This window comes from Moschus berezovskii, chromosome 26 (genome assembly GCF_049115385.1).
Source record: "Moschus berezovskii isolate FMDL1 chromosome 26, NW_MosBer_1.0, whole genome shotgun sequence".
In the NCBI taxonomy this organism is placed as follows: domain Eukaryota; kingdom Metazoa; phylum Chordata; class Mammalia; order Artiodactyla; family Moschidae; genus Moschus; species Moschus berezovskii.
The window spans coordinates 43557052-43579560 of record NC_142485.1 but is presented as its reverse complement, the minus strand read 5'-3'; the positions used below and the strand labels follow the sequence as shown (position 1 = coordinate 43579560).

At 57.1% G+C, this 22509-nt stretch overlaps 1 protein-coding gene across 3 annotated transcripts; it reads left to right on the top strand.

Annotated features, from left to right (window-relative positions):
* The first annotated feature begins 611 nt into the window (after positions 1–611).
* KBTBD11 (kelch repeat and BTB domain containing 11) lies at positions 612–21717 on the top strand. 3 transcript variants are annotated; one of them, XM_088832529.1, is made up of 2 exons: positions 612–700; positions 15100–21717. In XM_088832529.1, exon 2 carries the CDS (start codon positions 15845–15847, stop codon positions 17768–17770), a length of 1926 nt encoding a protein of 641 aa, XP_088688655.1. In that variant the 5' UTR covers positions 612–700; positions 15100–15844; the 3' UTR covers positions 17771–21717. The 3 variants fall into 3 exon arrangements, with proteins under 3 accessions (XP_088688655.1, XP_088688657.1, XP_088688656.1); XM_088832531.1 differs by lacking the exon at positions 612–700 and adding an exon at positions 805–978; XM_088832530.1 differs by lacking the exon at positions 612–700 and adding an exon at positions 1005–7589.
* Positions 21718–22509: the final 792 nt, after the last annotated feature.

Genomic DNA, 22509 nt, shown 5'->3' with positions numbered 1-22509 from the left:
AGCTGGGGCGGGGGGCGCACCTCCCCGTCTGCTGGCAGGTCTCTGGCCCTGTTTCTCTCAGAGGTTCGGGGTTCAGGTTCGGAGGGTCCCTCGTCGACCTGCGCCCCGTCCCCGCTTCGGGGACCTGGAGGTGGGCGGCCACGTTTCTAGATACAAGAACAAGTTTCAGCGTTTCCTCTACTTGAGTGTTCTCAATGTTGCCTTTTTACTCCGAAGTCTGTACTGATGTAGGCAGTTTTTTAACCACTAAATGTTTCGACAAAGCATCGTTCCTAATTTTCCAAAAACTTAAATTCTAAATGCCATTATTTTATTTTCTATATATTCTTGTTTCTGGGGGGATGGGGAGACTAGGACACAAAAGAGCCTGGTCTTTGGCGGGGACCGCGCCAATGGGAACCTGTTTCTCGCTCGGTGGTGGCGGAGCTGTTGGATTCAAACTCAGTATGTGCGCGGTGCGAGGGGTCCGGGCCTCAGCCCGCGCCTCCCGCGCGTCCAGCCGGCTGGCCGCGGGCCCTCTCTGCTCTGGAAAGGGTTAAGCGAGCGGCCAGGGCTCGGGGAGGGAGGCCGCGGTCCGGGGCGCGCCGGCGCGCTCCCGAGCACGCGCTCCCGGCCCGGGCTGCTGCCGCCCTCCCGCCCGCGTCCCCGCCTCGGCGCGCTTCTCAGATCCACCAGCGCCCGGCGCGGCCTCCGGTACGCGGTGAGTGCCGGGCCCCGCCGCGGCGGCGGCCGAGCGCGCGCTGCCCGGGCCGGGGGCGCGGGGGGCACTTGCTGGGCGGAGTGGCGTCGCCGGGCCCCGGAAAGATGCGCGGGCCCCCGTGGCGCTCGCGCAGGTGCGCGGGAGGCAGCCCGCCCGTCCCCGGCGTTCTTACCGGTGCGCGGGAGAGGCCGGCACGCGCGCGTCGGGGACCCGGGCGAGGGCTCCGCACCCAGGGCGCGGGCGGGCGCCGGGTGGAGTGCGCGGCGAGGACCTGCGAGGTAGGGTGGGCCCCGAGGGGCAGGCAGCGGCTAGACGGCCCAGGAGGCAGAGGGTAACTTGGCCCGGGGTCCGAGAGTGGCCACTGCCCGGGACAGGGGTGGCCGCCCGGGCGGGGGCGGTGGGCAGCGCGGGGAGACGGCCCGGTGCTGTGTGGGGTCCCGCCCGGCTCGGGGCGCCTAGTGGAGGGGGCGCTGCGGGGGCTCCCCGGGCGCTGCAGCCGGAGGCGGGGGGCGACCAGCCCCTGCGCCGTGCCCGCGGCGACCGCCTCCGAGGACACTGCCCCAGGGGTGCCGTGGTCTCCATCGTTCCCGCCGCCGATCGCGCTTCGGCGAGCGCAGCCCAGCCAGAGCCAGCTCGGGGGCGGAGCGGCCGGAGCCGGCGGGGAGGAGCCAGGCCCGCGCCCCGCGCCCCAGGCCGGACGCTCCTTGGGGAGGCTGTCCCGGCCCAGTGGTCACGTTTGCGGCCAGCGGGGACGCCACTTCCCGCTCCCGAGGAGTGCCTGGGCCTGAGCTCGGCGCCGCGCGGGCCCGGCTCACAGGCGGCCATGGCCGGGCCGCGCTGCCTCCGGAGCATCCGTCTCTGGGAGCCACAGGAAGCGGGTGGGAGGGCCCTCCCGGACCTGGGACCGCGGAGGGGAGGGACGTGCCGGAGTGTGTGCGGAGGCTGCTCGCCGGTTCGTCCCCATCACCCGCTCTGACTGCCCTACGGATCCCCGGGGCCCTCCGCGACCCGCCGGGGCCCCCTTGCTTGTGCAGCCGGCATTGCTGGGGGCTCGCGGGGTGCTGGGCTGGTGCACAGCGACGCTTTCTTTTCTCGGAGTCTTTGCCCCACTGACCGACCAGACAGGCCACCAGCGGTGCTTGTCGCTTGGGTTGGAACGTGCCTGACATCACGATGGCCGGGGGCGGGGCGCGAGAAGAAGCGGTATTTCAATAAAGACAGCGTGTGGCCGGCTCACGTGTCTGAAGGGGGAGGTTAAATGCATTTCCACGGTAAGCCTCCCGCCCGCCCCGCCAACCCCATTCATGCGGGGGGACCCCAGCCTCCCGGTCAGGGCCGGCAGGGTCTGCCACTCTGGCGTGGTTGCTCCTGTAGCCTTAAGTAAATTAAAAAAAAAAAAATTCCAGGGCTTCTTAGGTTTCTGCAAAACCACATCCTCTATCTCCACCCACCCCCACATCCATTCTAAGGGAAGGAAAAGAACAAATCAATGTAATAAGCTTTATTTCTGCTCAAAGCACTGAAGGCGCCTTGATTTTAAATCCCTGTGGGGGTGGCGAGTTCACTCCGTTTTCAGCCTGTGATCAGACCGCCTCGCTCCTTTTTGTATCAACCAGCAGGTACTCAGCTTCCAATTAGGACCCTTAATGGACTGCCAGTGTTTCCTGGCCTCTTACCCTGAGCTAATGGTACCCTATTATTAAGAGTCCTCCTCCCTACCCCGGAAATGCAGAAGGGAGCACTCCATCCCTCAGATTTGCCCAGGGACTGTCCCCTGAATGCACTGTAACTGGAGGTTCCAGCTCTCCCTTTGGGGCCTAACAAAGTAAATGTTTAAAAAATAAAGTCTTTCCACCTTTTAATGTCAATTGCACGGGATCCTGCTGATAATATAATTAGAACACAATGAAAAGAGTTCAGAGATTTTGCGTACAGGCCGTAAAGCCCTCTTGGGTTTGGGAGGAGGGGAGAAGACAGTGGAGTGTCCGTGGCTTATCAGGATGAGCCGCTGGGGCAGCCTGGCTTTGTGCGGTTTCCTGTGGTCCCAGTGTCTGGGTGTTCCTGGGGTGGGACCGTGCCGGCTGCTGGCTCCAGCGCTGGGAGAGCAGAGGTCTGGGAACGCGGCAAGGCCATCCCTTCGTCCCTGAGCATCTTCTTGGCAGCCCCGCCACTCTGTTTCCGCATGTGCTCATACAAGCTGCCATGCTGGCAGTGGGGAAGCAGGAGGCCTCTGTTTAGCTCCAAGTCCACTGTCGCCCCTGAGCTGAAACCAGGCGATGCTCCGTGCTGTGGGGCCTCCATCTGGAATCCTGTTTCAGTTTTTTCTAAATACCAACAGCATAAATTGTCTGTAATCACGGCTCTGTGGTGAACCTGGAACTACTTAGGCGACTGTAATGCCCCCTCGGCCTCCCTAGTAGGAGCACAGTGACCCAGGAGGACGGCTGCAGAGCAGCCCAGAGGTGCCCGTGGGGCGTTCAGGGCACAGACCAGGCACCCGCCCTGTCCCCGCGCGTCCTCCCCTAGTGGCCCTGGGCGGGTCTGTTCTGGGGAGTTCAGGGATTACTGTCTCCACTGGGGCCTTGACTCGGGTTTCTCTCTTGGAATTATTGTAATTACTCTAAAATGACAGTGTTGGCACCGTAGCTCTTTGTGAAATGATTAACAATGAGCACTGGCTTTTGGGATAAACCAAGAACTTCCAGGAGTTTGCCTTTTGCCAGCAAGCCAGCTCCTGCTAGAAAGAATATTAAAATAAACAGCACTTTGGAAACTGAAGCCATTGCAAGTCTTATACAATATTTGATGGATTAAAAACCAGTTTCTTCCTTTCACAAACATCTATCGAGTGTCTTTCCCACCCAGTTCAGGCGCAGTTCTAGGTGCCAGGAATACAATGGCATTTAAAACTGACACAGCCTCCGCCTCCCCCAAACTGTCTCCCGGCAGTTTGGGTTCTGATACGGTGAAAGTGATGTTAATTCGTGTGTGGTAACAAGCAGGCAGTGTCTCTGAAGGAAAGGAACAAACCCCTATGAAAGCACCTGATGCAGGGATTGTGAGTTGGGGTCTGAAAGATGAAGCCCAGCAAAGGAGGACGGCAGGGAACACCCCACGGAGACAGTGGTCAGAGACGCTGGCACATCAGAGAAGGAAAGCAGGCTGATGGGCACCCCAGCTGTGTCAGATTTGTGACTTAATACATGTTTATCCCTCATTAACTGTGGCATTTCCTCTGTAAATTGATGGAGCTTTACACGCTAGGCCTTGATGGAGTAGGACGAGGATTAACTTTGGAGAGCTGGGACTGCGTGGCTCACAGAGCGAGACCGGGGTGGGATGTGGACAAGCGTTGTGTAAGCGGGGCCCCTGTGCTGAAGGGGGGTGCCCTCAGCGCCGTCCCTGAGAACCCTTAGTCACGGGGCCATGGTGCAGACGCGGAGCCGCTGCCTCTGTCCAAGCCAGGGTCGCCTCCCACTCCCACTGCGGGCATCCCCGCTGGGCCCCACGCACCGCCCTGGCCCCCACGACCAGTTCCTCAGACAGCTGTCAGAATGGTCACTGAAAGGTACGAGCCTTGTTAGGATGCTGGGTGGCCAGTAGCTTCCCGTGGGCTGGGGTCCACAGCACAGATAGCAGGAAGCTCGCTCCAGTTGGCGGGGTCGTCTGATGACCAACCCACAGACTTAGTGGCTGCTACAGACTGAGTGTGTTCCCCAAACTGACATACTGCGCCTAATCCCCAGGTGATGGTATTAGGAAGTGGGGGGCTTTGGGAGGTGATGAGGTCATGAGGGTGCAGCCCCTATGATGGGTAAGTGCCCTGATAACAGAGACAGCCCTCCCTCCAGCTGAGGACACAGGAGAAGATGCCGTCTGTGAGCCAGGGAGCGGGTCTCAGACACTGTGAAGAGTAGTCAGCTTTCCTCCCAGTCTGCTGGTCGGAATATTAATCTCATCTAAAAATACCTTTACAGAAATACCTTCTAGAGTGGCATTTGCGCTTGAGCAAACACCTGGGTGTGGCGGCCCAGCCAGGCTGAGGCATCGCCACTGCCCTGTGCAGACTGGAAGGGCGACACACAGTGGCCGCTCCGTGGGCAGCCCTGCAGGGCCATCGGACACAAGCGGGCTTGGGAGTGATTCTCAGATGCTCCTGGCTCCGCCTTCTTGATCCTCCAAGTCATCCTCCTTTTTTCATAAAAAGTACCTGGTGCTTGCAGCTGAGTGATTTTCTCAGCCTGCCTCCTGGTTTCTTTGAGCTGATCTGTCCCAATGGCTCCAAGCTGGCAGAATCTCTTCCTGTGCAATTATCTTAAAAACGTTGTAGGCTTTCTATGGATCTGCTGGGACTGAAGCCATTAGACAGAAGTGTCATCCACAAATCCACTCAGTCCTTTCTCCACCTTGGACTCCCTGCAAGGCTGCTGTGAAAAGCATCCTTAAAATTCCTAGAAGCCCCGTTTACCTCAAGACCCTTACAGGGCCTCTGCTTGGTGCCCCTCAGATACCAGGAGGTCTTAAGGAGAGATCTGATTGTGCCGCCTGGACTGATCTTGGCTCTGAAGCCTGGTCAGAATTCGACAGTCTTGGAGGCGCTGGGAAGAAGAGCTTCATGTGTGAACCCATGTGTGAAGCCTGCTTCCTTTATGTTTCCTCCAAATTGCACTTGAAAACGGAACCCTTCCTTCTTCTCTCAAGTCAGAGAGAGAGCGCTCAGCAGGGCCCCGGCCCCCCCGGAAGTCTCCTCCGGCGTCATCCGGCCCACCGGAGCGCCCTCCCTCTTGGCATCGCGGGGTCGCGGCGCTGCTGAGCCCTGCCACCCAGTGCCCAGTCCAGGAGCCCCGCCCGCCTGTCCTCGGAGCCCTGACGCATCTGCCCACTGCCTGCCCAGCTGGGGCCACTGCGCTGTTCCTGCCTTGCTGGCAGCCCCGTCCAGGTGGCTCCATAACTGACCACTCCAGACCTGCCGGCTCAGAACAGCAGGGTTGCCGTGCCCTGTAGACTTACAGGCTGAGCAGTCTGGCGGGGAAGCTCAATGGATGCCCTCGAGGCTGCCAGCTGGGGCCCCTGGCAGCACAGTCTCTGAGGGCTCCAGCTGGGTCCCCTGAGGCCCCAGACGTCTCACAGGTCGGCACCGGGCCCCCCGAGTGTGGGTCCTAAGAGCGGAAGCAGTGTGATTGCCGTTTTCAGCACTGCCTCCCTCACCGCAGTGACCGGCGTTTAGGATCCGGGGGCCGGAGTGGGGGGCCGCCGTCACCTGGGGGATGATCGCCCCTCCTCTCTCATCTCATCCACGCGGCTGGGCTGGGGGCCCCGGGCTGCACCGAGGGGCCCCGGGGACCATGAGCCGCGTCCTGCGCCATCCTGCCGCGCCCCCTCCAGCTCCTTCTGTCGGCCGGCGGGGCTGCGGGCTCCGGGCCTGAGCTGCCAGCCCCGCGGTGCTGAGTGCGGCCCTCCGCCCACCCTCCCGCGGCCCGGCTCCTTAGCCCTTGAGGTCCGTGAACCGCGGAGGCTGGGTGTCCCGCTCGGAGCGCAGGGGCCTAGTGTGCGGAGAAGGCTCAGCCTTGCTGGCCCTTTGGTCTCGGAGGGCAGGGCCGTGCGGGGCAGGGCTGCCCCGCAGAGCTCCAAAGAGAACAAGGCCAGCCGCCCAGGCGGAAGGCCTGGGAGAGAGGGCCCCGCCCCCGGGTGCGTGACCTTGGCCTGGGCCCTTGGTGCGGTGGAGCCCAGGCCTGCCTGGTGAGGGCCCGCTGTGCGAGGGGCTTCCCGGTGTCGGCTGTGCTGGGACCGGACCTGCAGACGCCCCCTACCCCGCCGGGCTGTGCGGCATTACAACTGCCTCCTGCACGGGATGCGGCCACCTCCTATGGACTTCCAGACCCCAGAAGACGGCCAGAAGGGGCTACGTGTGTGTGTGGGGGTGTCACACCCTCCCCAGAGTCACAACTGCCTGACCTCCTGTGGTGTCTGCCCCAGTGGGAGCACTGTTTCCCAAAATAGCCTCCTCCTGAGACTGAAGTGACCCCCTCACCCTGACCCCATCGCAGCCCCAACTCCACACCCACATTTGGGGGAAATCCAGTGGAAACCAGTATGTTGGCAGCCTTCACCTATAAACTCTAGGCAGATGTTGGGCTTCCCAGGTGGCTCAGTGGTGAAGAATCTGCCTGCGATGCAGCAGATGTGGGTTCGATCCCTGGGTTGGGAAGATCCCCTGGAGGAGGACATGGCAGCCTACCCCTGGAGAATCCCATGGACAGAGGAGCCTGGAGGGCTATAGTCCATGGGGTCAGAAAGGGTTGGACATGACTGAGCAACTAACACTTTCACTTTAAAAGAGTTTGCAAAGACAGCAGGTTAATAATATATTGGGCTGGCCAAAATGTTTGGGTTTTTCCATATAATGTAACAAAAACCCTAGCTAATTTTTTGGCTAACCCAATAGTTTCCTTGGATTGAGTCTCAAGATCATTTAAATTTTTCATTTTTGCATCCACTTATTCCTGGCTGTCTCAGAACTGTCCTGATGGGAGGGGCCTCTTTGACGCTCACATGGAGGAACTCCCACTGACAGAACGTGTCTGGATTTCTGCTTCAGAAGCCAGGTGTCAACAGTGAGAGACGAGCTGGCATTTCACCTGCCTCCGCGTCCCGTCCGCCACCCTCGTCGCTTAGAGGACAGAGATCACATGTTGAATTTGGATGAATTCCTCCCTGTAAGCTCTCTGCCAGTTTCCTTGTCTCCTGACAGCCAAACAGGAGGCAGTTCTGCTCTGCAGCGGTTTCCAGGCAAGACTCAGGCCCTTTCCCAGGATCTGCTGAGCTGGAGGGTGCGGGCCTAGGTCAAGAGCATTGCTTCTGGGAACCGGCAGGATACCTGAGGACACAGGTGCAGGGGTGGGGGGGGAGGTACTCTATTGTTACGTCAACCACAGCAAAGCAGGACAGAGGTCAGAGACAGGACTTTCTAGCTTGTGGTCCATTCATGCCAACCGTGATGAGTAAACAAGTGCGATTAGTAGGAGAGGGATCTGGGTTCTGACTTGCCAGTAAGGGGTGTGTGATCTTGGACAAGTCTCTCTGTATAAAACCAAGAGCTTAGAACTTTGAAAATTATAAAATGTGAGTTTTTATTTAACTTCCCCACATTTCAGTTTGACCTTGACTTTACTCACGTACTCGGAGCACTAAGAATGTGGCCACTTAGGAGTCTTGTTACCTAGTGAGTGACTTAATTGTGTTTCAGACTCTGCGGCTTCCATGAGAGTCAGTCGCAGTCCAGATTGATTATTTAATTCATGAATACTGATTACACATACGGGATAACCTTTTTAACTAAGAGTTGACTCACTGGAAAAGACTCTGATGCTGGGAGGGATTGGGGGCAGGAGGAGAAGGGGACGATGGAGAATGAGATGGCTGGATGGCATCACCGACTTGATGGACGTGAGTTTGAGAGAACTCTGGGAGTTGGTGATGGACAGGGAGGCCTGAAGTGCTGCGATTCATGGGGTCACAAAGAGTCGGACACGACTGAGCGACTGAACTGAAGTTATAAAATAATCAAACACCTTTAACAATGTGATTAAAATATCGATGTTATCCCAGTGAGCTTTAATACATGTTATCATCTTGCCGTTTACACTTCAAATCCTTAGGAAACCAGCAGGTGGACAACACCTCCCCCACCCTACCCCCACCAAGCCTGTCCCTTTCACACTTCCATGAGTGACACAAAGGTTTTTTTTCATGTTTAAATGTATGTAAATAGTATTATGGTGCTTCCCAGGTGGCTCAGTGGTGAGGAATCCACCTGCCAATGCAGGAGACACAGGAGACAGGTTCAGTCCCTGGGTCGGGAAGATCCCCTGGGAGAGGAAATGACAACCCACTCCAGTATTCTTGCCTGGAGAATCCCAGGGACAGAGGAGCTGCCTGGTGGGGTACAGTCCATGGGCTCACACAGTCAGATACAACTGAGCACAAGCATGAGCAGAAAATCGTATTATATGGCATCTTTCTGCAAATGGCAAACCTTCAAAAATTCAAAATTATGTGTTTGGAATTTATTCACACCGATACATGTAGATTTAGTTCATCCATTTTAATGTGTGTGGTCCTTTTGGCAGTGATGGAAAGTCAGTCTAAAAGAAGTTTAATCAATCTTTTTGTACAAAAGGACAGACACAAAGCACTCTTTCTGAAACAGGAGACGGATTGCATGGCTGCCTTGTCACCTCCCTTCACTTCTTTGAAGCCATCAGAGGATTCCTGTTGTCATTCAGATGCGAGGGTGGGGCCCGGCCCTGCTCACCCTGGGGCTCTTGACCGCGCCGGGCTCTCCAGTTTCTGAACTGGTCAAGCTTGTTTCCAACCCAAGGAGTCTGTTCTCGCTTCCGCTGGCCCTGTGTCTGGCTCCCTCCTGCTCTCAGGAACCTTCCCCGATGCCAGTAGAAACCAGGTCCATCACGCCTCTCAGACCCTTGTTTATGTGGTTTGTAATTCACTAGAATTTGTATAATGATGGCTTAGGTTTGTTTTCTCCCTAGACTGGGAGCTCTGTGGGGGCTGAGGTCAAGTTTCTTTGGTTCCTGCTACCGTCTAGGACCCAGGGCACTTCCTGAAACGTTGTAGGTGTTCAGCTATATCCACTCAGTACGTGAACCAAGTAAGTGACAGAATACTATTAATTATTTATCACCGCTGATGAGACTTTAACAGATTGAAGAACCGGGGGAAGAACCAGGTGAATTTGTTCAGCGCAGGCAAACAAATTCTCTCACTTCTGACTCCAGCTTTCCATCTCTGGTGGAGAGCTCACCTCTGATTTCAGAGGATGCACAAGACAGCCTTATCTTAGAAGAGTTCATGTTACTCAACCATTGCTCGAAACTGGGTCTCATGGCTACAGGTTTCCTGGTGGGACGGCGACCCATGCGCCTCTTTCCAGCCCCAGTGGTTCCTTGTGGGATCGCGGTGTTCACAGTCCGTGTCTTCCCAGGTCAACACCTCCGGAACCTGAGCGGCAAACAGAGGCATGTGCTTCTCTTGCAGCGCGTTCTGGGCTTGTTCCCTGAAGGGGCATCTGGAAACCGAGGGTGTCGTTTGCGCTCATCTAACTTGGGAGTCTTCCAAGTGACGAATGCACACGTTTATCTCCACCTGTTCTCCTTTCAGCCCCTCGGGGTCTGACTCCGTGGAGCACAGGACCGTGTTGTAATGGCACCGAGGTGGGTCCTGTCTGTGTGATGTCACGTTTGGTGGTGACTCCCCTGAGCTCGCAGCAGCCATGCCCCCAAGTGCCCCGCTCTAGTGTGCTGACTTCAGGAGTGAGAGTTTATCTCCTGCCAAGGGCTGTCTCATGAGTCGACGCTCTGACACCATGTGTGTCTCTCAGATTAAAAACAAAAGGCTGGCGATCTGACGAGGGAGGCGGAATGGTGAAGCTCTCCTACAGATCTTCGTGACCTAGTTGTCCTGTTGGATTAATGTACATCTCATCCCTGCACCCTGGGCATCATCTTACCCAGATGGCTCATCGCTGGCGATAGCCAAGGGCACAGAGACGCTCCCGATTTCAGCTGTGAACCGCGGGGCCTTCCTCCCGCATAAACTGAGGCAGTGCCGCTGCAGCAGGAGGACCGGCGGGCTGTGCTCTTGATGGCGCTCTGGGAAGGTGGGGCGCAGGGCCTGCACGCACAGGCACGCCTGCGTGGGGTGTGCACACACACAGCCCCGCGGGGCTCACCAGGGCACGGGGTCTGCACGCACAGGCACACGTGCGTGGGGTGCACACACACAGCCCCGCAGGGCTCACCAGGGCACGGGGTCTGCACGCACAGGCACATGTGCGTGGGGTGTGCCCACACACAGCCGCGCGGGGCTCACCAGGGCGCAGGGCCTGCACGCACAGGCACACGTGCGTGGGGTGTACACGCACACACAGTCCCATGGGGCTCACCAGGGCGCAGGGCCTGCACGCACAGGCACACATGTATGGGGTGTGCACACACACAGCCTCGTGGGGCTCACCCAGGCACGGGGTCTGCACACACAGGCACACATGCATGGGGTGTGCACACACACAGCCCCGCGGGGCTCACCAGGGCACGGGGTCTGCACGCACAGGCACACGTGCGTGGGGTGTACACGCACACACAGCCCCGTGGGGCTCACCAGGGCACGGGGTCTGCACGCACAGGGTGCAGTGGCAGTTCTGTGCTCGCCCCGCGGCTGGAGAGGCCTTTCTGGCCAAGGACGAGGGCCGAGCTTGGGGCAGACCTGGGAGCAGACAGCTCGATGCCTTGTTTTCCAGCCTAAGGAGTTTGGACTTTGCGAACACCTATTACATAAAGGCTTTTCTTCAGGAAATTCTCTAATTTTACTTCCTCCAGTGCAGCCGTGCCAGAGAGTCAGGCCGCTGTTATTCCCCTAAATCACGCCCACACAGACAGCCCCAGTGGGCCCGTTCCTGCCAGACCTGCCCGCGTCTCCATCTGCTTCCCTCTCAGGGCTCGGACAGCCCGCGCCGCCAGCATCCTGCCTGACCCCCGGACACGCTGGGCTGCAGACCAGACCCACCAGCATCTCGTAGGCATCCCTCAGCCCGGCACGTGGATGCGGCAAAGTCCCGGGCTTCACCTTCAAAACTGGAACAGACAGGAAGGACCTCCCTGGTGGCTCAGTGGTAAAGAATCCGCCCCAATGCAGGAGACTCAGGTTTGATTCCTAGTCCAGGAAGATCCCACATGCCTAGGAGCAACTGTGTGCCACAACTGCTGAGCCTGTGCTCAAGAGCGGGGGGAACCGCTGCTCCTGAAGACTGCAGGCCCTGGGGCTTGTGCCCCACAGCAGGAGAAGCCATCGCCACAGCTGAGAGCAGCCCCCGTGCACTGCCGCCAGAACGCTGGCAGCCCATAGTGGAGACCCAGCACAGCCGAAATACACAATAAAGTTAAAAAGAAAGCAAAACACTAGTAGCAGACAGAAGGGCCCAGAGCGTCGGGTGGGCACTGGGTGGCATGGATGCTGGAGCCAGGCCATGGGCCCCGTCTGGCTTAGCCACCTGCCAGGCGCAGGGCTGGTTAATCGTATGAAGTTGGTGAGACCGCTTCACATCTCATTTCCTCTGGCAAAACAGGGCTAAGACTACAGCCCTACAGAAGGGTTCTTGCAAGGGTCACATATGTAACACACACGACAGCAGTGCCTGGAAGACAGATGGGACAGGTGTGAACTGTGTCGTGATCACTCCTGCAACTGAGGCTGCCTTACAATCTGCTGAGTCTTAGAAATGTCCTTCGTGAAAAGCAAATTAAAAACTACAGTGCTGTAGCCTGGCAGAGTAGACTCAGGTTAACGTCATCCCAGGATTCACTGGCTGCTCACTGTGAGCGGGGTCATCCTGGTGTGCGGGGGTCAGCAGTGGGCAGGGCTCAGGGAGTGGTCCTGGGACCCTGCTGCCACAGCAGGTGGCTGGACACTCGGCTCAGACACATGGTGGGCCTGACTCAGAGGGCCCCCAGAAGGAACTGGCTACAACAACAGGCGCTGCAGGTGTTTAGATAAGCTTCCTAAGTCTGTTCATTAATGTTTTAAAAAATTGACTTTATTTGAAAGGGAGATTCTTTTTAGCAACCTATATCATGATAATGAAACATACTTAATTTTAAATGATCTGATGTCCACATTAAGTGCATAAATAATGTCCACATTTGGAAATCATATACAATCTTTTTTAAAAATTTCATATTGAGAGAAGAAATTCATAGGAAGAGACTAAAAGCTTCTGCTTGGGTATTTACACTGTGGAGAAGAGATGTACCTCCTTCACGGGAAGTGCTACCTAAGTTATATTTAAACCAGACATGTTCCTATTAAAATATTTTCTCACCAATAGTCAGGAAGGATCCTGTTACCCGCACCTCTGCTGGTGACTGACCGCACCGTCAGTCACGACGACAGGCAGAGGCGGTTGTTCATCTAACAGCTCTCAGAAAGGTGCTTAGGGGAGAGGCCCTTCTCGTGCCATGGTCAGCGGGGAGTCTGGTGGTTTCCTTGCTGTCAGGGCGGGCGCCAGGCTCAGAATCCTCCTAGAGCCTCCGAGGGGGGACTCTGATTCCAGAGCCAAGTACAACATGGAGAAAAGTCCCTTTGGAAATCCTGGACTTCCAACCAAAGAAACCTGACCTGAGCGTCTTACTGTTATACACAAAATGGGCTGATTCCTTCCCATCCATTTTAAGGCCAAACCACAGTAACGGGTCATTCTGGGGGAGAGGGTTTGCTCTGAAAGTTGAGTTTCTTGAACATCATTTGGAAAAGGAAGTGGGCCTCTGCTTTCTCCTGGGGATGGTGACCGTTTGTACTGCCCTGTGTGTGTGTGTGTGGGGGGCAGGACCTCTCGGCCTGCAGAACCTTCCTTCAGACAGCGGGCTGCACATGGGGAGCTGGCACGGACATGCCTGCTGAGGCCACTGACCGCCTAGATTGTGTCTGTTTCATCATGTAGCTCTTGCTTAGTGTGGCTATGTCAAAATTTCTGCTTTGCCTGATTCTTTCAGGCTTTCAATGGAGTCTGGAGAGCTTTTAAAACACAAGAGTTCCAAACTCAGGCTTTTCAAGTGAGTCCCATGCCCTGCCTTGGCTTTGAGTCTGTGATGCCTTCCAAGAGGAGAACCCTCAGGGGTTGGGCCTGTGCACATTCTGATGACAGGCCAGAGAAGGAACTAGGAAGTTCTGAAACTCTTTTCCTGGCCGAAAACTAGTTAGTTTTCTGAGGTCCAAGATTGGCCATACCATACAAAGTGTGAAAAGAAAGAAGCAAATCAGAGAGCCAGTTCTCTGGTTTTACTTCAGACATGGAAGTGTATACGTATATTTAGATAATATATGTAAGTATGTGTTAGTTTTTATCTAACTTTCCCTGAATGACTCAGCTGACTAAGAAAACACCTCTGGCATTTTGGGAAAAAGCCAGAACCTCTGCTTATAAAATCTGTGCTGGTTTCTAGCTTGTCATCACATTCCGGTCACCAGGGGCCGGAGTTCATTTTCATCTCAGTGGACACAGCGCCTCCCCAGCAGCTCCACAGGCCGGGGCACAGCTGAGTAAACACACAGTACCCCGTGACCCTCACGCCCATGGTCAGAGTTTCAGCTCGTCCCCACCATCCGCACGCTGCGTTTCCACACATCCTAGACAGCACCCTGCACGTGGGAATATGCCTCACAGGGTACTGTTAATGGCTTCTGGGAAGTAGGGAGGGAGGGGAAGAGAGACAGAGGAAGGGAGAGGGAACTGAACATCTAGAATTTCCAACTCTGAGACACTTGTATTTCTGAGAATATGGGAAAGCCTTTTTCCTAACATGGCAGCAGGAAAGAACCAGATAAAAGTGTTTATACACATACATACACTCAGCCCTGCACATTTATAGGGATCAGGTAACAGTATTAAATACGGTTAGCAGAGAATCAGAAGCAGCTGAGGGTAGGCGGTTAGGTGTCACTGTATCTCGTCTTAAGAGGCGAACACAGCCTGGAAAGATGGCGGGCCTGGCTGTGTGTATCTGGTGGGTTTCTCTTGTCCGCAGCCTCTCTGTAGGAAAACCAGAGCACAGCTGCCCCACCCCTTATGCCAAGACCCCCTTCCAGAATGCTGAGTCTCAGTGAAGACTTGGCCAATTTAGGAAAGATAGCTTATTCTTCTGATTCAAATGCAGGTGCTCACCTCAGCCTTCCAAGGAGTTATGTGGGTTTTGTTTTCTGTTTTGTTTCGTCTTGGCTTCTCTTTGGGGGCACGTGTGCTCTTTGGAGCGTCCTTTCTTGGAGGTTTTCAGAGGTGTGGTGCAGAGAAGGAGCAATTCAAATGGGTTTTAGGTTGGAACCTCAGAGGTCAAGCACACACCAGACCCCTCGCTCAGCACCTTTCTTCAAATACTGACTCTTACCAAATTTGAGATAGCTGACTGGATCAGGTTTCAGGAAAACTGTCACACGGCAGAGCTGAGGAGGTGTCATAGGCTAACCATGCTTTCTTACTGAGAGTTCTTAATTTCACACATAACATCTCATTAGGCTGGAGTTCGGGAACGATTTAAATTGACTGTCACTGATCCCCAAACCAGCAGTTTTGTGGTCCAACCCAATGTATTAATATTTAAGGCCCTTGGCTGAACTGGGTCCTTCTTTACAGGCCTCAAAAATCAGTGGAGGAACAGTCTTTTAATTCCAAAATAGTATTCACTGAAGTCTCTCTCCAGCACTGAAAAGCCAAAGTCCCCTTCCCACCAAATCTGAAGCCTACAGCCTGTAGGGGTGCTGGGGGCAGAATGTTATCACACGAAATCGCGTATGGAAAATGCAAACTCAAACATCCTCTCTTTCCCCGTAAACAGGAACAAGAAGAGCTGGTGACATGACATGGAAACACCTGATATTCCGACAAAGGAAGTCGCAGAGGAAGGCCCCCGGTGGATGAGTGAGGAAGACGGGTCTAGTGTGTGCACTGACTTGTCCTAACGCCCACCTGGCGAGTGAATTACGCACCCCCGCCCGGCCCTAGGTGAACACCGCCGAGCCAGGCCCGCACTCAGCCCTAATGGCGAACGGGGGTCACACACGAGGAGAAAGCTCCCCGGGTGGCTGCCTGTAAGCAGGACTGAAAGTTAGGGTTGGGAAGCGTGGACCGCAGCCCGGCGGCGAGCGCGGACGCGATGGGATGCGGACGGATGGACGGTGACTCGGGCTAAGAGGGCGGGCCAGGTGCTTAGTATTCGACGGCTCGGCCCGCAGAGCGGGACTCGCGCCCAGAGCGGCGGCAGCGGCTGCCCGGCCGTCCCGTCCGCCCGCGGGGAGCCCCGACCACACAGACCCGGGCAGACGGCTGCCTGCCCGCGGGGACCGTGCTGGGGTCACAAGTTCAGCCGGGAGCGGGAGCGCGCTTCCGCCGACACACCCCTTTCTCCGGAGAGCGGGCGGGCGCGAGCGGAGCCGAGCGGCGCGAGCGCGAAAGCCACTGTGGACACAAGTGAGGTCCGATCGCGCGCCGGAGCCCGGAGGAGCCATCGACCTTGGGCGGCCCGAGTCCCGGCGGAGTGATGCGGGGCTGCTGAGCGGGGACAGCCGCCCGAGCGAGCGCGCATGGAGAGCCCGGTGGTCCCCTGCGTCCTCTACCCGGGCGACGGGGCGTGCGGCCAGGCCGGGGGCCGGGGCGGCGCTCCCGAGGCTCCGGGAGAGGGCAGCCTGCAGCCGCCGGACGCGGCCGAGGGGGAGGGCGCAGCGTCCCCGGCGCAGACACCCTGCAGCCTCAGCGCGTCCCTGTGCTTCAGCTCCGGGGACGACTCCCCGCCGCAGTCTCGCGCCTCCTCCGCGGCGGAGGACGCAGCGGCCTCGCCGCCCTCGTGTCGCAGCGACCGGCGGGTGGTGGAGAGGCAGTGGGCTGTCGGCAGCGCGGGCGCCGCGTCCCCGGAGGAGCCAGTGTCCCCGGAAGACTCCGCTTCCCCCGAGGAGCCCGCGTTCCCCGGGGAGCGCCCGCCGGCCGAGGAGCCCGCGGACGCCGCGCCCGTGCCGCCCGGCGTCGGTCCAGAGCACGGAGAGCCGGACCTGCTTATCGAGGTCTCGGGCCGCCGGCTGCGGGCGCACAAGGCAGTGCTGGCGGCGCGCAGCGACTACTTCCGCGCGCGCGCGTCCCGGGACGTGCTGCGGGTGCAGGGCGTGGGCTGGGCGGCGCTGCGGCTGCTGCTGGCCTACGCGTACAGCGGGCGCATGGCGGGTGTGCGCCCCGACAACGTGGCCGACGTGGTGGCCGGCGCGCGCCGCCTGCAGCTGCCCTGCGCCGCGCAGCGCGCCACCGACGCCGTGGCGCCGCAACTGAGCCTGGCCAACTGCTTCGAGGTGCTGAGCGCGGCCAAGCGGCAGCGGCTGGCCGAGCTGCGCGAGGCCGCCTATCGTTTCATGAGCGATCACTACCTGGAGGTGCTGCGCGAGCCCGCCGTCTTCGGGCGCCTGTCGGGAGCCGAGCGCGACCTGCTGCTGCGCCGCCGCCTGCGCGCCGGCCGCACCCGCCTGCTGGCTGCCGCGCTCGGGCCGGCCGGGGAGCGCGCGGGCAGCCGGCCGCAGAGCCCGTCCGGGGACGCGGAGGGCCGCGGCGAGGCCGCCGTCTACTGCTTCCACGAGGCGGCCGGCGAGTGGCGCGAGCTGACGCGGCTGCCCGAGGGCGCACCGGCGCGGGGCTGCGGCCTCTGCGTGCTCTACAACTACCTCTTCGTGGCCGGAGGCGTGGGGCCCGCGGGCCCTGACGGCCGCGCCAGGCCCTCCGACCGGGTCTTCTGCTACAACCCGGCCACTGATCGCTGGAGCACCGTGCGGCCGCTGCGCCAGGCGCGCTCCCAGCTGCAGCTGCTGGCCCTGGACGGCCACCTATATGCCGTGGGCGGTGAGTGCCTGCTCAGCGTGGAGCGCTATGACCCGCGCGCCGACCGCTGGGCCGCCGTGGCCCCGCTGCCCCGGGGCGCCTTCGCAGTGGCCCACGAGGCCACCACGTGCAATGGAGAGATCTACGTGTCCGGGGGCTCACTTTTCTACCGCCTGCTGAAGTACGACCCGCGGCGCGACGAGTGGCAGGAGTGCCCGTGCAGCAGCAGCCGCGAGCGCTCCGCCGACATGGTGGCCCTGGACGGCTTCATCTACCGCTTCGACCTGTGTGGGGCCCGCAGCGACGCGCCCGCGGCCGTCCCAGCCGGGGGGGTCAGCGTGTTCCGATACCACTGCCTGGCCAAGCAGTGGAGCCGCTGCGCCTCGCACCTGCGGCCCCCGGGCGCGCCCTCGGGCCTGCAGCCCTTCCGCTGCGCCGCGCTGGAGGGCACCATCTACTGCGTGAGCCGCGCGGGCACCTGGCGCTTTGTGCCGCCCGCTGAGGGCGAGCCCGGCGCCGGCGACGCGGGCCCCGAAGGCAGCTTTGAGCTCCAGTCGCTCCAAACCCCGGCGGACGCCCGGGGCCTGCTCTTCCCCTTCGTGCTCAACTTGCAAGAGGAGAAGCCGGACCGAGGGGAGGAGGGCGCTGCATAGGATGGGCGGGTGGTCACTCGGCGTGTCCCTCCGCCACGCGAGACAGGGAACGCCCCGTGGGCCGAGGTCCCAACTGAACCCGGAAGGGCGTCAGGGGAGCGGAGGCGGGGGGAGAGGGTCGGGGGTGGGCGCTGCCCACGGGGATCACTTAGGAGGTAGTGCTTGTCGCAGGGCCTGGGAAACCGTGTGCAACGCTGCCTTAAGGCCCCCTTTCTACCTGCATTCCTTCTGCTTTGCTTTGCTTAAGGGGGGGGGGTCGATGGCTTAAGATGCAGGATATGAGCAAACGACTTTGCAAATAAGATACAACATACCTGAGAAATTCGGAAACAGAATCAGAGACTGAGCTTCCGGGTGCAGTGGGTGGGCCCTGTGTACCCAGCGCGCTGTGGCTTATCCGGGAGGCAGGCTTGAGTGCTGCGGGTGCCAGCCCCCTTGTTACTGCGCGCTGAGAAGGCCCTGGGAAACGGGGAAGAGCTCCCAGACTGGAGTCCTAAATGAGGCCAGTGTGAACCATATTTCTGAAAACCCCTGAAAGAAGGTCATACTTTTTTAGCTTGGAGTTTAAAATTATAACCGATAAATCAGCTCTTACAGCTTTTCTAATTTAGTTTAAAAGTTCCTGCCCTATGTGTTAACTCCGAATGTAAGAAGCATTAAAGGTGAAATCTTTGGTTCTCAATAAAGACTCCTGTCCAGTGAGCACTGGAGATATTTCCTGTCATCCCAGGGGCCCTGGACGGGGTCAAAGGTCCACACACCTGAGAGCAGGTCCCTCTCATCACCTAACTGAGGTGGGTTTAGTACTTTAAAGGGTATTCATCATTATTTTCAAAGGTGTAGCAATGATTGACTCTGACTGGGGTTTTAGATCTTTGGTGACTGTTTGCCAAAGAGCGTATCATCAGTAGGAGAGGCTGACAGCAGCAGTGGTGCTCTCCTGCTTTGAAAGCAGGGCCAGGTGTGCCCAGCCGCTGTGATGTTTTATAGTGGGCTTGAAGAGAGTAGTATTCTCCCTGAAAGAGAACTAAAATCTTTTCTTTTTTGAGAGTTCTAAAGAAAAACATACAGGCATAGTTTGAACCCACTAATTGTGATGTTTTAAATATTAATTCTGTAACTGAGGAAAATTTATTTTTACAACCATTATTCTAGGAAAGTGTGGCAGAGTGACAGTGAGCATATTGACACGAGGGGGAGCATGTTTATAAGGTAGTTTGGGGCTTTCCTGGTGGCCCTGCGGTAAAGAATCTGCCCGCCAATACGGGAGACTCGGGTGAGGAAGATCCCCTGGAGAAGGAAATGGCAACCCACTCTAGTATTCTTGCCTGGGAAATCCCATGGACAGAGGAGCCTGGTGGGCTGCAGTCTGTGGGGTTGCAAAAGAGTGGGACATGAATTAGCAACTAAACAACAACATGATGTAGTTTAGCAAATGAACTACTTTTGTCTAATTGTGAACTCCAAAATACCATTAATAAAACTAACATGAAATTTCACTACTGTGATAGGCCACAAGGATTAAAAGGCAGGGTTTACTATTTATTAGACATTTAAGGATAAGATATATTTCATAAAGAGAGGCCAACTGACTTGGATTCTGAATCCAATCCACTTTTTTTTATGACAGGAAAAGTGCCCATTGAAGGTTACTGGCACAGAAGTTGATGAAGTCATGTGTAGCTACTGTGATTTCCTCATGAATCAGTGATGGGAGGGAGCCTCCCTGTGCGATCTGTGGTTGTGTGGGGGATAGGTCATGCTTCCTAAAGAGGCAGTGGTCATTAAAGTGGTCAGTTAAGCATGCTTAGAAATTCAGCGTGACTCATGCATGTCCTGAGGACAGGGCTCTGCCGTCTCAGCTGGTGTGTTCTGGAGGCTTGTGCGCTTGCCCGTGATTGCTCCTGACACGAGAGGATGTCTTGGCAACTTGGGTCAGCATCTTAGGAAAGAAAATCAGGCTCCAGATTGCCTGACTTTGTAGGAGCAGACTGGAGACATGGCAGGAGAAGAAGTGAGGTCCAAAAGAAACAAACTGTTCACATGACAGTACATTTTTCTCCAGACTTTCCTTATTTATGCTCAACTTTTATTTGAAATGGAACCGAGCTGATATTTTCATTCCTTCAATATCAAACTCATGAGATATTATCACTGTGATTTTACTTGAGAAATCATTCCTAGGATGCTTACCATTGAAAAACAAATGCTAAAGTGGGCTTCCAAAGTCAACTCTCCCCATTGGAGACAAGAGACATGCTAGCTGTCAGACATGGACAGCCAGACGATGACACACCCCACTGGAGTGTTTGGATATTATTTCATCCTTGAATTGAATGAAGGGACGCCTGGCTGAGATGCAGCACCGCTTCCTGTGGGAGCTGGCCCCGAGCCCCAGGGAGTTGTCAGGACGAGATCCTGGAGGATACCTAAGGAGGGTGGCAGACTTAGAACCTTGTAGACCATGTTTGTCACGGCAGTGTCACAAAAACAGGTGCCAGAGGACCTGCGTGCTGTGGAGACCAGTTTATTTTGTTCAGGAGCCAGTACCCAGGGTGTGGGGCCAGGAGGGCGGTGGCCAATTACATGAATGGAAAAGCCCCCCACCCAGGATCCTTCTGCGTCGGAGGGCTGGACGAGGGGCAGGCCTCCAGGGCTGATGTTCCAAGGCCAGGGCTTGTCCCATTGCTGAGCCTGTGTCCAGCTCTCTGTAGAGAACCAGTTGGTGCAAAAGTATCCCTGCTCTTTGATCGCTTGAATCAATTGAAGGCAGTGCATTCACAGCATCCATAATTCTCATGAAATTAAGAAACCCCCAAATCCTGACATTTCCAGACATTTCAAAGAGCAGTCGGGCATTTTCAGGGGAAACGTAATTCGGGGAAGCTTAATCTTTCGGTTAGTTGACAGCAGTGACTTCTGTGTTGTGAATCAAGTTTCGTTTGGAACCCGAAGGATTGGGGTGAAGCCATCTTCATTTTCTTTCTGTTTTTACTCCTGGTCTGGAAGAGCCCTGGTGCCAGCGCCAGCGTGGACTCTGGCAGCTTTATGGGGCTGGCCTGGGAGCGCTCTGACTTTATTTCTGCACCAGTTTCCTTTCCTTGCAGAGAATGAGTGCTGCAGAAATTCTTCAGCTACTTGGTGACAACAACTCCTTGTTTCATTTTTGCTACAAATACTTAAAATGAATCACCTGGTCCATTTCTGTTACTTTCTGGTGTCACTTTAGTAACTCTGGGAACCACTGTTTAATCTGTTGGTCTCTTGGGTAACTTCCTCTGAAATGTTTTGAAACGAAATGTGTTTGAAGTCTCTGCCTTTTCCTGAAGTTAAGATGGTTTCATGACATTATCTGCTGTAACACTTTCCTGGGTCGAAATGTAAACAAAAGTGCTCTTTTGCATTCTGTCTTATTGTAGATGATTTCCTAGCTTACAAAATGTTTCATTTTGGGTGTCTTTTAAAAAAATCAGTGTTCTCCTTTTCCCCTGTCCTCTGCGACATCATTATTCACGGGAAGATAACAGGAACTAAGGATGGGAACTCGTTGTGTTCTGGCTGCATCTGAGTGTGCATCAGAGCGCGTTCTCTTTGCTTCCCTGCGTCCTGGAAGGCACGGCGAGGCTCCGGCTCCTGGTGTGGGAACTGGCATGGGTGAGGGCCTCCTACCTGCTTGGTGAACTGGTGTGAAATGAAACAAAAGACCAGATTTGTTCTCCTGTGAGACACAAGCTCCTCTGAGGCTTTTGAAAGTGCTAAGCTGTGCCGTGATGTTGCTGGGTATTGGAGACAAACAGCCGTCTTGAAGACACAGTTTTGCCCAGCTGATGCTGTACCGATCAGCGCTCACGTTGAGTCCTGAGTGCCAACCCCATAAAACCCTGTCCATCTGCCTGTGTATGCCGAGATGAAATAAATCGTGGGGCGACGCTAGTGCTCCTGCAGTGCGTGAGGCTGTCCTTGGGTCTTCTTTGGAGCAGAGCCCCTGGTGGCGGGCCTCTCTGGGAATGAGCTTCCGGGCTGGGAGATTCCTGCCTGACCTGCGAGGTCTGGGGGGCGGGGGGGCAACCCCTCTATGAATGAGGAGTGTGGAGTGTGGAGGGGCTTCCAGCAACCAGATCCAGGCATGGGGTCTCTTTATGCTTCTCAGGCACCTGTGGGCACTTCTGCCCACCCTCCCCACTGTGCCCCTTCCCGCTCACTGCTCCCGGGGGGCAGTGTCTACGTTGGGACGTTGCCTGTGGGCCACGGGAGGACCCGGGGCCAGGCCCGGGGCATCATCACACTCCTGGCCCCGACAGGTTGGCACACATCTGGACAGGGACGCAGTGCAAGGGTGAGGGGAGCGCTGTACTGGGGTTCCCGTGGGAGGGGCAGGTGGGGGTGAACAGCGGGGCGCTGGTTGCTCTGAGCAATCTCGGGGGCTGTCAGGGGGTCCCTGGGGTGCCTGGCAGGGGGAATGAATGAGGCAGCCTGGGGACGGCCGGTTTGGGGGTGACTGAGGCTGGGAGTGCTGGGGGCCGGTGGCTGTGGGGCCGGTGGTGGCCTGGGTGGGGGCTGCGGGGCTGGGGTGTAGGTGAGAGACGGCAGGGGCCTTGGTGGGTGGAGAGGAAGCCCGCAGCCTGCAGGGAGGCCCTCCTGGGTCAAAACCTCCCGAGAGAGCAAGAAGCCAGGTAGGCACAGCTGTGGTCCACGGCTCAGGCCCGCCAGGAGTCTGGGGCCCGGGGGTGTCAGGCGAA